Here is a 15,956-nt window from a genome sequence, read left to right on the forward strand (position 1 = left end):
CCTGCAGAGATATCAGACTGGCTCTCAGATGACTCCTTACATTCTTACAGACCATCCCACTACATGGGATGCTCTTTGTGAACTAAACAGTGACTTTTGTCTCTTCTTCTATATCCTTGCTCCAAACCTGCTGTGCACTGACAGCTTTAGAAATAAGCCAGCACATGTGAGTCAAACTAAAGAGCACCTGGGAAAGTCAGAGTCATTTATCCATGTAGCAGATATATGAGAAAAAATTCTCCTTAATTGTATTTCTTTATGATAGATATATGACTGTTTTTCCTTCTCCCATGTCTCCTACACAGCTTGGTTAACTTGCACTTGAAAGTGCAAGAGTTAGCTTGTGTTAAAAAGGACAAGACTTACATCTGGGTCTTTATTCATAAAGATCTTAAAGTATGGTTCTTGTTCTAGCCAAAGCCTCTGGACACTGCTTCTCATTATTTAAGTATTACATGAGAACCCTGAAGCCTGAGAGTTGATAAGCTGTGTTCTCCCTCCACAGAGCCTCCAAATGCTTATACTGAAAAAACAAACTCTAACTATAAGAAACAACATGTAAGCAGCTGGGAGGCAACCAGGGTCATGTGGAAAAGTAGGCAAAATCTTTGCACTTAGAAAGCTTTCCACACTCACCTTCTCGATGGGTGTTCCGTAGACACTTGACCTTTGGGATCTTGGTAAGGAGCTGGCAGTCCTCAGCTTGGGGAAGGCAAAAAACAACATTTGGCACACATGCATGAATTATTTGGCTTCATCAGAGAGCCCCAATTAACTGTCCTCCCGCTTCTCCATGGGAGGGGAAATTCTGCTTTCACTTAACATCACATTAATCAGCCTAATGGCCTCAATCCTGTTGTCTGTAGAGTACACAGAAGAGCACTGCCTGCTTGCTGGCCTCCTCAGGCAGCTGAGCCCGTGCTTCTCAATCCTCTGAGCAGCCAGGCCTCCATCTCCCCTGCTTGGCATTTCACCAGAGCAATGGGGCGTGTGCTGGCAGTGTGGCACTGGGCACCAATGAAATGGAGGGAGCACAGGGAAGCAGGACTGCAAACCACTGAAGTGCCAAGGAAAAGAGAGTTCTGTAACATAAAGTGATCTTATCCGCTCTTTGCCCTCAGTGGCTCATCTGGGCATTTCCTGCCGTTTGTTCTCAGGGCAGTTTCCACTTGATTTTATTTAATAAAGGCCACTGGGATGCGGCCTGCTTCCTTGGAGACACCACCACATTGACACTTGGATGCCTGACCAAGGGCTTTGCTGGCAGCTTGCCACAAACTCCTGGCATCCCTCATTTACCTTACCTAGGGAAGATGAGGGAGAGGAACAGTTACCTTCTCCAGCCAGATACCAATAAGCACTGAGTATCATCATCTCTGTTGCTGCCTTAGCAGATGTCATAGGAACAGAAAATTCTAACTTGCTCTTTTTTCTTGTTCTATCAAGTTCACCTCAGTTTCCATGTTTGTTCCATATTCCTTTTCATGTCTTATGCCCCATCTTTTCTGCTGTCATCTTCCCACAGACTGAGCACTCAGGGGAGAATGCAAAGGCCCTTAGCCAAAGTGTACCTGTTAGCACGTTCCAGTACAAGCACTTCTATTCTCCATATATGGATATTCCATTATCCATAGTCTGAAATACTGCTCTTACATCAGCACTTTGGCAGATGCTGCATCATCCAAGGGAAGTGGCAGGTGCTCTCAATTATAGAGCATCAAGATTTTGCTGGAACTGTGTTACAAGGGAAGGCAACACTCTTATCTTGGTCAAGTCATGACTTCAGGTATGAGAACCTTTATTCAGTCTGCACGAGTGGAGCACACCATTCTGCCTGTAGCTACTTGCCAGAGATTACAAACTCTCAATATATTTGCAGAAACTGAGGCAGGTGTTAAAGCAAAGTGTCAGACCTCAAACATGTACTGAAGTCTCTCCATGAAGGTATCTCAGGGAAGCGCCTATATCCACAAGCAACCAGCTGCCAGTGAAAAAATAAGAACTGTGACAGGATGGAGCCTTTAAAAAATCTTTCTGTTTATTGAGGAGCCTAAATGGGAGCTTCTGGTTGAACCCTGTGCAGAACAGGTACCAGAAATCCACTGCTGTTGATCTGGAACACTTTGCCCATTAAGAACTGAATTTTTAGGTGCAGAATGTGGAACACTTAGGATTGTTTGTTAGAAGTGCTCAAAAACACTGAAATTAAACAGCTCAGTACTTATTCAAAACACACTGTAAGGCCCTCAGAATCTCAAATCCCTCATCTCAGCTTCCACCTTTAAAAATGTTTCATTGTGGCCAAAGATACATAAGTATTTAGCTGCAAAATCAAAATAGCATTGCTTCCTTACCTCAGCAGGCCAAAGTGGGCATTCACAGCTATCTGTAAAGTGCTCTGAAGTAGTAATTAACTATTATTATAAATGGTATATGACTAGATTGTCCTTGAATCTAAACACATCATGGGAGAAGCAAGAAGTCTTCTATCCCCACCACCTCACAACTACTATACAACAGCCAGGAGCAAGAGCAACTGTACAGCCAGAAAGACTCCAGAGCCTCCAGTCTGCAGGTCTGGTGGAACTGATGCAGTAGACACTCCATCCCTGTGCCAAGCTGCAGAAGAAAGTATGGTGCTGTCCAAAGCAGTAACTCTGCCACAGCTCCCCACAGGGACACCTGGAATCCCAGGCACATGGAGGCAGACAGCCAGTCTCACCTTGGCCTGCCTGCAGGACCCCAGGCAGCGATTTTCTGTATGCTCCACTGCATCCTCTTCTTGCCTCTTGGTCTGTAAGTGCCTGCTCTGCTCATGTACACCATTGCTACATAAAAATCTGTGCTAAATGGCTCACCAAACGGTGCATAATGGAACTTGACAGAGATCTCTGGCAACCTAGCAAAAACTGCCACGCTGACAGGAAAGGAATACCCAATGGAAAGAAAAAGAGAGCTCTGGTCTCTGCCATGCATGGACATTAAATAGAGACTTCCTTTTATTTTTCTCCTGCATACAGACAAGAGGGAATCTGTGAGGGAAGGGGACTCAACAGAGCAAAGAAAAACCAGGAAAACAGAAGGGAAGAAATAAGTGTAAAGGAAATAGGTCCAAACTTACGATCTGAGCTGAAGTCATCTACCAAAATGATCTCCTGGATGAGACTGGGAGGGCTGCGGTTCAGAACACTGCAGGGACCCAGGAAAGAAAAAGCCACTTTGTGAGCTGCCATAATAATGACAATGTTAGGACTGATAGAAATCTGCTGTGCTATGCATTACAGTAGGAATACCAAACTCCAGTAAAGTGGAAGCAGTGACCTTGCCCTTGTATCAATGTTCACTGACAGGCCCAAACTACAAGTGAGAATATCCCAGAGAGCTATGGTATCTCAGCCAGACCTTTCAAGGACCCACAGCCAGGAGCTGACTGTGGTTGCCTAGGGCAGCTAGCAAAGGATGCTGCAGCATGCTCTGCCCCTAAACAGAGGTGAAATGGAGAGAACCACCTGCCCTGAGGCAGCCCAATGGCCATTCCCATCTACCAACATCTGGGTAAAAGTCATCATTGCTGGAGACCATAAAGAGCTGCCACTTTCCCCAGCAAGGTGCTCTCTCTCAGTGAAACAGCTGGACCTGCTCAGGCTTTCTCACCGATTCCCTTCTTTGGAAGGAAATATTGTCAGTATTCTGGATTTGGATTTTTTCCCTCTTTCGCTTGTTACCCATCTGTCTTTCAAACCAGCACCAGACCTGCTGAAAGCAGCCCCTTTCCTCAGGTTAGTTGCACCATACCATGTAATACCCTCCGGTCTGCAATGAGTTTGCATCTGCAGGACACGCACGAGGAGAGCAGAGGAAAGCTTCTGCCCTCCTCAGACACCAAAGCATTCTGGTACTCTGGAGTCTGACCAGTTCAGTTCTGACTTCTTTATCAGTCTCATTCATTTAAAATGCTTGAACTCTTTTTCCATTAACCTCTTCAAATCTTTCTCTTGGTTTTACAATTACTATCACATAGCATATTCCCCCTTCAAGCCTCCTCCAATGCCTCTGGCAGGTCCTCATTAACTTCAACAAGGTTGCTCAGTGGTGCTTAGGCAGTCCAATGAAGAGGGCAGTTATGCAAATTTTAATACTAAAAACAGAGGCAAACACTGTCCTTCTAGTTCTAGCAACCTGTCTCATTTCAGTGGCACCTGCTCTTTTGAGCAATAGTGAAGAAAAATTTCTGGCTTTTTTTCTCTTTTGGATTTTCTTGTTGTTGTTTTATATAGGAAATAGACAAGAAGAGGAGTCCCATACTCCCAGGAATGAAGGTGTAGAGAAATAAATTGCCATCTTGTTAAGTAACTGATGGCTTTGCATACAGAGTCAAAGTTCCCTCAGTTTGGAAGAGTTTTCTGCTTTCTCACACAGCAAAATTCTGACTGTTCTGCTGCTCAGTATCACATCCCACTCTATTTCAGATTCACATTGCTTTATACGCCTCTGATAGTATTTGTATTTTGAGCTTACATGTCCCTAGATGACTGAGCTTGCATTTTCCAAAGCTGAATCTCATTTGCTTCTCTTGGCTCATGTCTCTTTGGATCCTCTAGTACAGTGGGGTGGGAGGTGGGGGGATGTTCCTGTGCCATTCTAAGTGCACCTTCTCCCAGCACAACCACCATCTGCATATTTTACAGACAAGGTTGCCCTGCACTGAAATTCTTGTCTGTGCAAGCACAATGCAAAACAACCCGCACAGAGTGCAGTACAATGGCTGCAAAATGGTATTCTATACCTTCTTCCCCTTAGCTTGACTATTGGCAATGCTCACATTTTCTCCACAAGTTTCAGGTCTTTCAACTCAACGTAACTGGGAAAAAAGCCCCATTTTGTTCTCTGTTCTTTACCTGTTCGTTGATTTCCCCAGTAGAGAGAACTCATGCCTTGAGGAGTTCACAGCTCCTTGTACAGTGCCCTGTTCTCCTCTTAGCTCTGCAATAACTTGCTGTACATCCTTGGGAAAGGTACTTAATCTCCTTTGCACTTTGTCATCCCTGACTTTCTAACAAGTAGCACAGTAATCCTAATATTTCCCTTCACTGAGGTGCAGAGACTGCTGTGACAAACAATTTTAGGCGTAAAAATGTATTATTAGAATTCCAAAATCCAAATGACAATTGCCTTTTACAGCAGAAACATGGACTGTTCCTCCCTCATCTCATGGATTCTCTACCTCCTTTGCCTTTTCTCACAGCTTCTTTCTTCTTTCAGTATCAGAGTCCTTACTCTCTCTTGCATGAACATAACATCAGCACTGCCAATGAGTTTCTCTCCTCTGTCCATTCCCCCTGAGTTCACAGATAATCTTATTAATTCTAGATGTTAGCAGAAGAGTATCTTTATTTCACTTTTCTCTACAACAATATATATCCTCTTTTGCCATTATTTAAATTATTGCTGTAATGAGATGCTACACCAAATGATCTAGCATTACAACAGCACCCTCTCGATCAGAATTTTTACACACCCTCTGCATAGGCACTGAACCACTGACAGATGTTCAAACCCATTGACTTAGAGCCTGACAATTCACCTTTAATCTGCACCAAAACCAAAACATCCCTGCAATTATGATTTTCTGAAATCAGAAAGAGAGGGACCAAACAACAAAGCACTTGACGTTTTCTTCTGCAAGAATGGTCATGGCAGCAGAAGTGATGGTATGGCTTAATGATTAACCATGCACAGACATCAATCACATAAAATGTCTTTTGAGTGACAATTGTTTCTGAAGGAGAACAGGATGCCAAGCAAGTGACTGACTTGAGAGTGACAGCTACGTCCTATCAAGGAAAAGAGATCAAAGCAGGCAAGCAGCTCTTGACTGACACATGTCTCCTGCAGGACCGAGGGTGCCAGCAACAAGTCATTTGAACTGGCATGTTCACAGGCTTTGTCTGATAGCCCATTTCCCATTTTTTTCCCCCTATTCCCCTTCTTTAGTCTCTTGCTGGATATTTTTAACCAGCTGTCTCCCTCTACACTGAAGACATGTAGCTGGAGCCCATACTAAAAGGCAGGTGTGCAGACCAGGAGGGACAAGCTACAGGGTGCTTGCGGACACTCACGGTCACTCCTCTATTTCCCCCTCTCCCTCATACATAAACATTTCTTCCATCCTCAAGGAACAACAACAGCACATCATTCCTGTTGCTTCCACCCAGCAGCAGAGATCCTGGAGACAGGAGGGAGAAGTAGGCGACTGCTGAGCTGCCACAGGCGTTTAAGTCCACGTGTTCACACGTGCCTGTGAGGTTAGCAAGAAGGGTATGCAGATCAGGATCTGGCCCCTAGAGCTGCCAGGTTTAGATCACCCTGAAATAAGCCTGTGGGATGTGATGTGGGATCCCCTGATGTGGGAGAATCATCCTTGGGTCACTCCCCAAGATCTTTTGGTACCAGCATTGCCACTTGGTTGAGTTACCTTGCATTAAACCAGTATCTGGCTCAAGGGAGTGCATTTGGGCTTCCTCTGGGGTTAAGATCAGTTCAGTCCCAGTACCCTTTTTATGTACTTCATTCTAGAATTTCCCAAAGTCTTATAGCTGGTTTTTGAGTGCCCAAATTCAGACACTCAAAAGCCACACTTGCAAAGACCTCACGTATGAAAATTTCAACTGGTAATACATTTTCTACTCACCTCAAAAGATGAGGCCTCTAAAAATGTTTTTAGACATAGAAAATTTTTGCTTTTAGTGCTGCTCATTTCCATCAGTATTCCTTCTTCACACTCATTTCTCTTATAGCCCATATTACTTGCTTACATATTACCCACAGTGTAAGCATGATAACTGAACTTGGGAAAAGGCCCATAATAACAGTGGAATCATATTTAACTTTCACCAGGTGCATCTCAAATAGTTAATTCTAATTATCCAAATAATCATGCTCTACCTGGTTTAAGAAAGCTCTTGCAGCTATAGAAATAATGACAAGCTGCAAGCCTGACTAGTCAGCAGGTAAGCAGGCAGTGCAATTTTACGCTTTCTATTGCTTAATATCACCAAGTCCTCAGCAGACTCACAGCCAGGTCATAAACCCAACAGAACAGAACAGCCCTGTCCCTTTGATACTTGACTTATCCCGAAGTGCCAGGGATGCAAAGTAATTACACAGTACTGGTGCACTGACTGTGTATGTGACTTGAGCAACAATTACACTCACAGCAGTAATTCAGCCTGGCACATTCAGATGAGTTTTGCTGAAAGATGGGACTCTCAGGTTACAGAAGAGACCCTGAAGAGCTCTGAAAAATCCCTCTATAACATCAGTTCCAACCTGTAAGTCAGATTAATGCCTATACTTTTTCTAGCAGAGCAGCCACGACGTGACCCTTTACCTCTGTGTATGGTTGCCAAACCTTCAGTGCTCAAAGACAAGGCCACTAACCAATTTGTTTTTGTGTTGTGTGGCACTGCAAATACTGTAGGGCCCAAGAAGAACTCAGCCTTTGGGATCTCTCATGAGACAGGGATAAATTACTGACACTTCTGATGTGATTAAAGGAAGGAGTAAATCCACCACATGCACTGGCTGTAAACCATCTGGCAATGAAGACCCCAGCTGTAGCCAGAGGTCTGGGATGAAATTCCATCCACTACACCATTCACAGTAGAGCACAGCCAGTTCCTCACAACAGCACTGCTCCAGTGGCAGCAGCACTGCAGGGACCAATCTGAATAGATGGGTCACCCATTTTTCAAGGTATTTGCTGGGGGCTCAGGTTGCAGGAGAACACATCTGAGAAACTGGTAATATCACATCCTAAGTGCTGTGTCCAGTTCTGGGCTTTCCAGGACAAGAAAAAGTGAAAGAAAAAGAAATAGGACATGCTATCATGATTTCTCAGCACCTATTTACTGTCTGACTGCAAAGGCAGAAATCTCCTCCAGCTGCCCTAGCAGCACCATGATTCCAAGTAATGTCTGCCTGTTTTCTGGACAGTGACCCTACAGAACTTATTGTATGGTTCAAATGAAAACAAAATTATAGAAATAAAAAGACAAAATGTGTCAATGTAATATATACATGTCTCTGGGAACAAAATAGCACTAAACTTGGTGGCAGAAACCCAGCCTTCTAGACACAAGGCCAACTTGAAAAATCCTGTTCTTTATTCACATAGCACATTTCTTTAAGTCCACATGACCTGTCAAGGAAAGAAGTGGCAATGATGAATAATGCATTCCTGTTAGTGATACCATCAGCTCAAACTGCTACACAGACAATTCACTCTGCCTTCAGCCTCAAGAGGCTCTTCCTGGGCCTGCTTGCAGGCTTCAGAGACACTCTGAGAAACTACTTAGTAAGTCAGAGGGCATTTTTTTCTGTGGGAACTGAAAGGAGAAGAGCCTTCCTGGGTTCTGTGGGGGTGATGGAAGAGGGCAGTGAAGGAGCAGCTGGAACATTGCTTTGCAGTACAGATGATTGCAAGTCTCCCATCTATTTGGGGTTGTTGACAAGCCCTTTATCACCTATTTACTTAGCTAGACTTGGCCACTGCTGATACTCAGATATGAGGAGACACTGGTACAAGATAGCAAGTGTCCTGCAGCCTCAGCAGGAGCTGTGTTTGCCAGCAAGGTAAACAACTGTTTACCAGCAAGGGACCCTGAGCAAGGGCTCGGTTTCCTTGAGACTTGTTCACCACCTTGTGCTTGAGAGACTTGCAAGCCATGCTCCTGCCTGCACTGAGTCAGCCTCAGCTCCTGTAACATGTGCCCTAGCAGGGAGCTGGCTGCTTATTTCTGTTTATGGAACATAGTCCCTCCCAAGCCTCCATCCCTCCGCTGCACCTAGCAACACACAGTGTTTTCTTTGGTACCCCCCCACTCTTCCAAACCTAGCTCCCACAGACTATTCTCCACTGTGGATGCAGGCCCAGCTACCCTTTCTTGCTGTTCATGATTCCCCTGATTGGAGCCATGCAGTGGCTAATTGCAGATATGCTCTGCATTTGAAGATATGCCCACAATGCCAATCCAAGCCTCTAGCCTGTCCTAGTGGGACAGCTTGAGAGCAGAACGCTATTACTTGGGGAACTGCAGCCACCCTGCTTGTCTAGCTGCTGCAAAATGCCTAATTTTCCACCAGAGCACTCCCAAACTCTACCCTCCAGGCCCGGCACCCCAGCTGAACTCACCTCTTCACCGTGCGGAGCAGGGTAGATCGCGCCTCGTTGTGGAAGGTGATGATGAGACTGGTGGCCGGCAAGTCAGTGTCGTAGCGTACAGACGTGCACCTGCAGCACGGGAGAGCAGAAGTGTAAGCCAAACATTACCCAGCAGTAGCCACTGCAGCAGTGTACCTGGAATCTCTAAAAAGAGATGCAAAAATCAGAATCAGCACAGTTGAGCTGCAGCAAGGGAGGCCTCAGCAGCCCCTGCATCAAGGCTGGCAGAGCTTAAAAAGAACTCTGCCTACTGAAAAGCAACATTTGGATGCTGTGATACCTAAACTCACAAACCTGCATGCTAAGGAGGCCATGTGGGCATGTAAGCTAAGTACATACAAAGCATAAAAGCATTGCATACACATATATATATATATATAGTGTACATATAAGCATAGTAAGATAAGTTTCAGTCATGGATTCTAGTCCTTGGATTTACCTGAGATTCACATAAAATCTTGTTTATTCATGCACAGGACATGGACATGCTAAGGATGCATGGAGCTGGTACACCCAGGCATTGCTTTATAAAGCACCTCAAATTCTTTGGACACAAACTTCACAGAAAGGAAAACACTAGCTAGTTCTGTGATCTGCACTGGGGAGTTGTTGAGGCTCAACACTAATGGACCCGCTGGCAATGAAGAGCAACTCTTTTTATCTTCTCATCTGACTTTGAAATGTTACATACATACATTCTCACACTCAGAACCAAGGATTAACTTGCACCAGGCTGCTTCTCCCTGTGGAGAACAACGTTTCTGTGAGGGGAACATCTCACAGATGTGAATCCTGAATCCAATTCTGGCAGATGCTAAGCATGACTGATTTGGGCTGACCTGAACCTCCAAAGTGCCTGCCTTCTTAACTTCCAGACTGTGTCAAACTGCAGTCAGTCTGCTCTAATGTCCTCACTGATGAAGAAACCGCACCTACTTTTAACAACTCAAGGCTTTGCATAGACTGAATCTCCATCCTGAGAAGGAATACAATTAGCTTCTTAGGCCCACTACTTGTACATCCACATTTACTTACTATTCTTTTATGACTACTGCTAAACTGTTACTGGTTTTATCATCACTTTCAATCCTACCAGTTTATGACCTTTTCACTGCAGTATTTTATTAATGGGACAGCAGCTTCATACAGCAATTTTCAAACATAGAGAAACTTGATACAGACTAAAGTGGACAATGTGAGAACAGACCACATTTATTATTGTTTCAAAATAACTCCATGATGTAATGCATACAAAATGTATTAAGGAATCAGGAAGTGGAAAGGCAGAAGAGACTGATGTATGTGTTATTTGAGGAAGTTTTCCCAATATTTCAGCATTACTACAGCATCACAGAGAACAAGGACAAGATTTGTGATTGAAAGTTGACCCTCTCTTTGCTTTGGATCAAAGGAACAACTACATGCTAAGTCAGAAGGCGCTTGTAGGATTAAAGTCAAGTATGTCCATGCTCTGGCTTGGGTGCCTGAAGAAAAACTGTTATATTAGTGACCTACAGACTTCCCCCATTCCTTAAACAAGGAGCTAGGTCCACAATCTAACTTGTATCAGCTGAAATACGCCCTCACCCTGAGTTGGCAGCACACCATCCCAGCAACTATTCCAATATTGTTATAACACAAGATAGTCAAACACAGATTGTTCATTCCCAAATTGCTCCACCATAAAGGGGAGAAACATGGAAATAGGTTTATTTGTTCTGATTATATACTTCTTTGGACTCTCCATTACTCAGGGGAATCCTTGAAAAGCTGGATCTGAAATGGCTGTACATCTGCAGGGAATCACACATATTTTACTCTTCTGACTGAAGTGCACAGATGAGGCTCTTCACAAAAAGCATGCTCTGCATGCTATCACAGATCAAAATAAACAATAGTTTTTCTTTGAAGTGAGCTGGTTTTAGGCCAGAACATGACAGCAGATTAACAGAAAACAGCAATTGTGCATGGCAGGGAGACTTGTCAGCAACACAGACTGTAGCACCATTGCCTCTGGGTCACTAGGAAGCCAGTCCCAAATACTGTGCTGGAGAACAGCAGCACAAGACTTGGATCCCACAACCATGGCTCTGACTGCTTGCCTCCAAAAAGCATTCTGAGGGCTGGCAGTGCTGGCAGGCTCACAAAGCTCCATGTCTCCTGGCATCCCATTCACAATTTCAATCAAGTCAGATGCCTGCTTTCCTGCTCCTAGCAGCTGTGAAATGTTGCTTTGCGACCATACATAGCTCTAGGTAGAGTCTACTGAAGTAGACTATTGTACACTATGCTATTGCTATTAAGCCTAGAGTTTTCAAGAACCATTTTTGTACTAAAGCATTACCTTTTTGTACTCTAGAAACTACAAAATAGTTATCCAAGCACTATTAGCAATTTAAGGATGATTTTTTTTCAGCAGAATAAATGCACCCTCGGTGAAACAAGGACACAGCAACACACACTTTGCAAGCCACGAAAAACTATTTGCACGTTAGCTTCATCCCTACTCCAGCAGCCCTCATCCAGTGATGTTCAGGCTGGAAAGAAGCACCAAACCAGCTTCAGACAGCCAGGGCAGAAAAGGTGAGGAGCACCAGAGTAAAGCAAAGCTGCAACAGAGGTGTACTTTGCAGCCAGGACAGAAAGCTGCTGAGGGAAGCCATGAGTGTGGGAGCAGCTGGGCAAAAAAACAACTGTCCAATGAGCAATCCGCGCTGCAGTGGAGGGGCTGTGCTAAAACCAGATGATGTCTGGACCCGGAACAAGAGATGCTAGAAAAGTCTCAAGCTGGGACTGAATTAGTCAAGGTTCTCCGAGCATTTGAGACCTTTCCAGATGAACCCTGAAATTCAGTGAACCAGTGGACCATAGCTGTCAAAGAAAAACCCAAAATGTCTTTTGTCAACATTGCAGTCCAACAGCGGAGAGCAGCTGACTCCCTGCAGCGAGCAGCAGCCAGGGCTCGGAGCAGGAGCTGCAGGGTACCTGTAGTGCCTGGTGTCCCGGATGGGTCGGTCACTGCTGAGCTTGTCACTCTCCAGCTGGTTAAAAGCGTGCTGGCGGTAGGGGTCTTCTCCAGCCTTCAGCACCTTGGAGGACAAGTACGCCTTCTCGTCAAAACCCCGCCGGCTGCTCTTCTCTCCCTGGGGAGCCCTCGTCATCTAGAGCAGAGAGAAGAATCAGAGATCAGGGAGAGCAGCCAGAACATGTTTAGACAGAGGTCCTAAGTTCAGACATTGCCACACACCTAGAAGTGGCTCAGGTACAGGGGAAAGCAGGATAGACAAGAGCTTGGAAAGGAAAGCAGGAGTCCTCACAGACAGTGTCAAAATTGCCATCTCTGAGGAAAATTGCAGGCTTTGCTATCCTTACTCACTGAGCTTGGGATGAAAACTGCTGTTCCTGATAGCACAGGCAGAGCCAAATTCCCTTTAGCACCTGTTACACAGAATGCGTGAGACTGTAGGCATTTGGAAATCCTTCCAGGCAATGAATGTCTGAGAGCAGTCTCCAGCCAAGGTGGCTGAGACACCGTATTTTGAGGAAAAGCAGTTTCAGCCTTTCAACAATCACTACCACATAGAAACACAGAGGCAGCTGATTAAATAGGTTCCCTGCTGTGCCCTGCTCAGACTTCCCCAGTCCCACAGATGTCCCTGATACAGTTGAAAGCTGCACATGACTGTCCCTGCTACCCTACAAGAGCTAAAAGACCAGGGCCATCCCTCTCCTCTCCCAGCTTTCCTCTGACTTTCCTAGGCCACAGAGCCAGTACAGTATCAGCACCTGAGAACCATTCACCAGGGCCATCAGGAGGGAGGACAGGCACAACTCTGGCCCTCTCTTAGGTATGTGATTCTGATTGGAAACAACCTACAAACTCTAAAATATTTGCTTATAAAGCAATCAAGGCTGTTTATAAAATAAAAGTAGTTTAACAAATTGTCTGTGGTAGCTGTTTGATAGATCAAATCATGAAGAAGACAAAATACTCACAGCCTTGCAAGGGAGTGCTAGAGCTCCCTAAAACTTCTGCAAGAGGCAGATACTGGTGTTGGTTTTTCAAGCAAGGCAAACACCCTAAGTTCAGAAGCCAGCACGGTGGCCCCTCCTTGGCCACTCAGACCACTCTACCCACAAGACATCAATATGATGGATGGCGAAGCAATGGCGTTTATTGCAGGAGAATTTGACCTTTTATAACCTCGGGTCATCATGTTACTCCCATCTGCTCACGTCACACTTGAGTGCTATTGGCTAATTACAGAAGGTTTTACTATCCTAGCAGAGAGGGGTTTTTGCTAACGTTCCGTTACATCTCAAAATCTTCAGATCGCCAGGCCTTAAACTACAACATACTGGCACCCACACATCTCATTCAAAGCACTAGATAATCCCCTGGTCTTGAGATCCTTTTATGTAAAATAGCTTGGATACTCTAATACTAGGCTTGATCACGTTTCTCCCTCTGCTAAAGGTCTCCTTTTAGCAGTTACAAAGGGCAAGAGACCAGAGAATGGTCCCCAGCATGCTGGTTGAGCCATCCTAGTGGGTTGGGAAAGAATTCAAGAGACCAAACACCTCTTGAGTAAGTGAGTAAGGATAGCAAACTCCTTAAGCAGAAGAGTGCTTAGAAGAACATTAATCTCTGCAACTTTCTCTGACAAGGGCTACCCTTCAGTGCAGACAGCCCTAGGAGAACCAGACAGTCAGATAAGATGATAGCAAATGAAATTCAGCATAGAGAAGTGCAAGACAATGAACATTAGAAAAAAATAAATTGAACTACTGATGTACATTGATGTATTTCAAATGAACTGTGACCACTCAGGCTACAGATCTGAGCATCCCCGTGGACAGCTCAAATGAAACCCTGCACTCAGACTGCCGAGATGGGAAATGTAGCAAATTGAGTGCACTGCAAATGGGACAGGGAAAACTGAAACCATCGTGAGCAGTTATATGAAATCAGTGACAGCTCAGCAGCCATGGCCAGAGCACAAGCTTTGTCAAGCCTGTATCTGGACAGAAGCTACTGGAGTATGAAGAGAAATTAGAGGTTAGAACTATTCCATCTGAGATAAAATTAATTAAGTCAGAAAAAAATATGAAGGCGGCCCATAAAATTATGTCTTATACAGCCAAAGTTAGCCTGATGTTCAGATTTCCCTTTCTCACCATACAAGAATGAGGCAAACATCTTTTCATGGGGGGAGGGGAACCCCCAACAACACCTATTATTTTCAACACTGAGAAATTCCTTCAACCATTGCACAAGCAAGCCAATGTTTATGGATGTGCTCTTGTGTAGGACACACAGAAGTACACTCAAGTGGGTGAATCTGCCTCTGCTCTGCTCCTCCACGCAGAGAATGCCCTGCTCTGCCACCCCTTCTCCAGGGATGCTGCTGGCATCCCCTCTGCCCCTTGCAGCCACCACCACATCACCTGGGCACAGTGCTGGGTTACAGAAACATCTGGGCTACTTTAATGGCTGGTTGCACAACCTACTGCTTAGAATCTTCCTTCAATTTGTATTTTTAGTATGATGAGAAAATAATTACTTTATACCTCTAAAAACAGAAATGTTTTCTTTCCTTTAATCATACGAGGAGTTTTGTGAAACTCAGCTTCCATCTCTCTTTCTCCTTTTGCCTTAGAAAACAATGCTGATTTGAAGCAAAAGCCCAGCTTATCACACACCGTTAAATATTTTGCAGTCACTTGCCTGCCTTTTGATACTTATCTCTTGCCCCTCCAAGTCCAGCTCTTTTTTGATTTATGCTGGCAGGAGCATACTAGAAAATGCTGGAAGCAACAACATATCTGCAGGATGCATTTTTCCCAGGACAGTGTGAGGGCTGTGGGTCCCTACAGTGAGGAGCAGGCTCTGGCAGCCGGGGACAATCCTACACCCCAGCCAGAAGTGGGCACCAGAGCAGGGGCACCAGGGCAGCCTCACCCCTGGGAAACGGGCACCTCGCTGGGGAAGGACAGGATGAGGGCCCCCCTTGGCAGGGCCCATGGCTGGGCAGGACAAGGCTATTGGGAACTGGAGACCAGCCCTGCTGCAGCATCACTGGGCAGGAGCTGTGAGACCCTGGGGTCCTGGCCGTGGGCAAGGAGGGGAGAGTGCCAGGGAGTGGGCAGGTACAGGAAGGCCCTTCATTGCCCTGAAAGCCATGACATATTTCAACTTGAACTATCAGGGGTAATTATTCTAGACACTATGTCTCTCACATACACATCAAAAAGTGGAAAAGAGCACTGGGAAATGATTGTCAGTTAAGCCCCACTTGCAGTTTTATCTCAGACAGTATTTCTTTGTGCTCTCTTCAAACAGGGAAAAATGAAGATCCAGAGGATGATAGCTAGTAGGGCCTGGCTTCAGCTTCCAGAAAGGCAGCTAATCAATAGATAATCAACAAGTAACCAAACATCCATCTATGAGCACCAAGAAGATAACAAGGTAATAAATGGAGCTAACTGAGATTTGTCAAGACCGAGTCATGTCAGACCGATCTAATTTTCTTCTGTGATCGAGTAATCAGGCTCAAGCGTATGGAGAAGCAGGAGACAGATACATCATGACTTTGATAATGTTTTTGATAAGAGCTGTTAAGATGTTGTCATTAGCAAGCTAGAAATAAAATAGTCTGGGTGAAACTACTGCAGAATGGGTGAAACTGGTTGGAAAACTACTGGCGGAGCATAATTGTTAGCTGTTCACTGT

General features: G+C 44.9%; 1 protein-coding gene and 1 long non-coding RNA gene across 3 annotated transcripts in view; one reads left to right on the forward strand and one right to left on the reverse strand.

Annotated features, from left to right (window-relative positions):
* GALNT16 (polypeptide N-acetylgalactosaminyltransferase 16) overlaps window positions 1-15,956 on the reverse strand; it is a 74,734-nt gene that overhangs the window by 25,150 nt on the left and 33,628 nt on the right. For both annotated transcript variants that reach the window (XM_086895841.1, XM_086895840.1), the window contains exons 2-5: window positions 12,209-12,384; window positions 9,194-9,292; window positions 3,122-3,189; window positions 637-702 (exon numbers count right to left, since the gene is read on the reverse strand). In XM_086895841.1, the coding sequence (XP_086751967.1) occupies window positions 637-702; window positions 3,122-3,189; window positions 9,194-9,292; window positions 12,209-12,384 (409 nt within the window). The remainder of the gene's footprint in view (window positions 1-636; window positions 703-3,121; window positions 3,190-9,193; window positions 9,293-12,208; window positions 12,385-15,956) is intronic.
* LOC147652595 (uncharacterized) lies at window positions 8,852-13,165 on the forward strand. Its single transcript, XR_015288758.1, has 2 exons — window positions 8,852-9,315; window positions 9,700-13,165. It is a non-coding gene; the product is annotated as an uncharacterized LOC147652595 (long non-coding RNA).

The sequence above is a fragment of the Cyanistes caeruleus genome, chromosome 6, assembly GCF_971803275.1.
Source record: "Cyanistes caeruleus chromosome 6, bCyaCae1.hap1.1, whole genome shotgun sequence".
Taxonomy (NCBI): Eukaryota; Metazoa; Chordata; class Aves; order Passeriformes; family Paridae; genus Cyanistes; species Cyanistes caeruleus.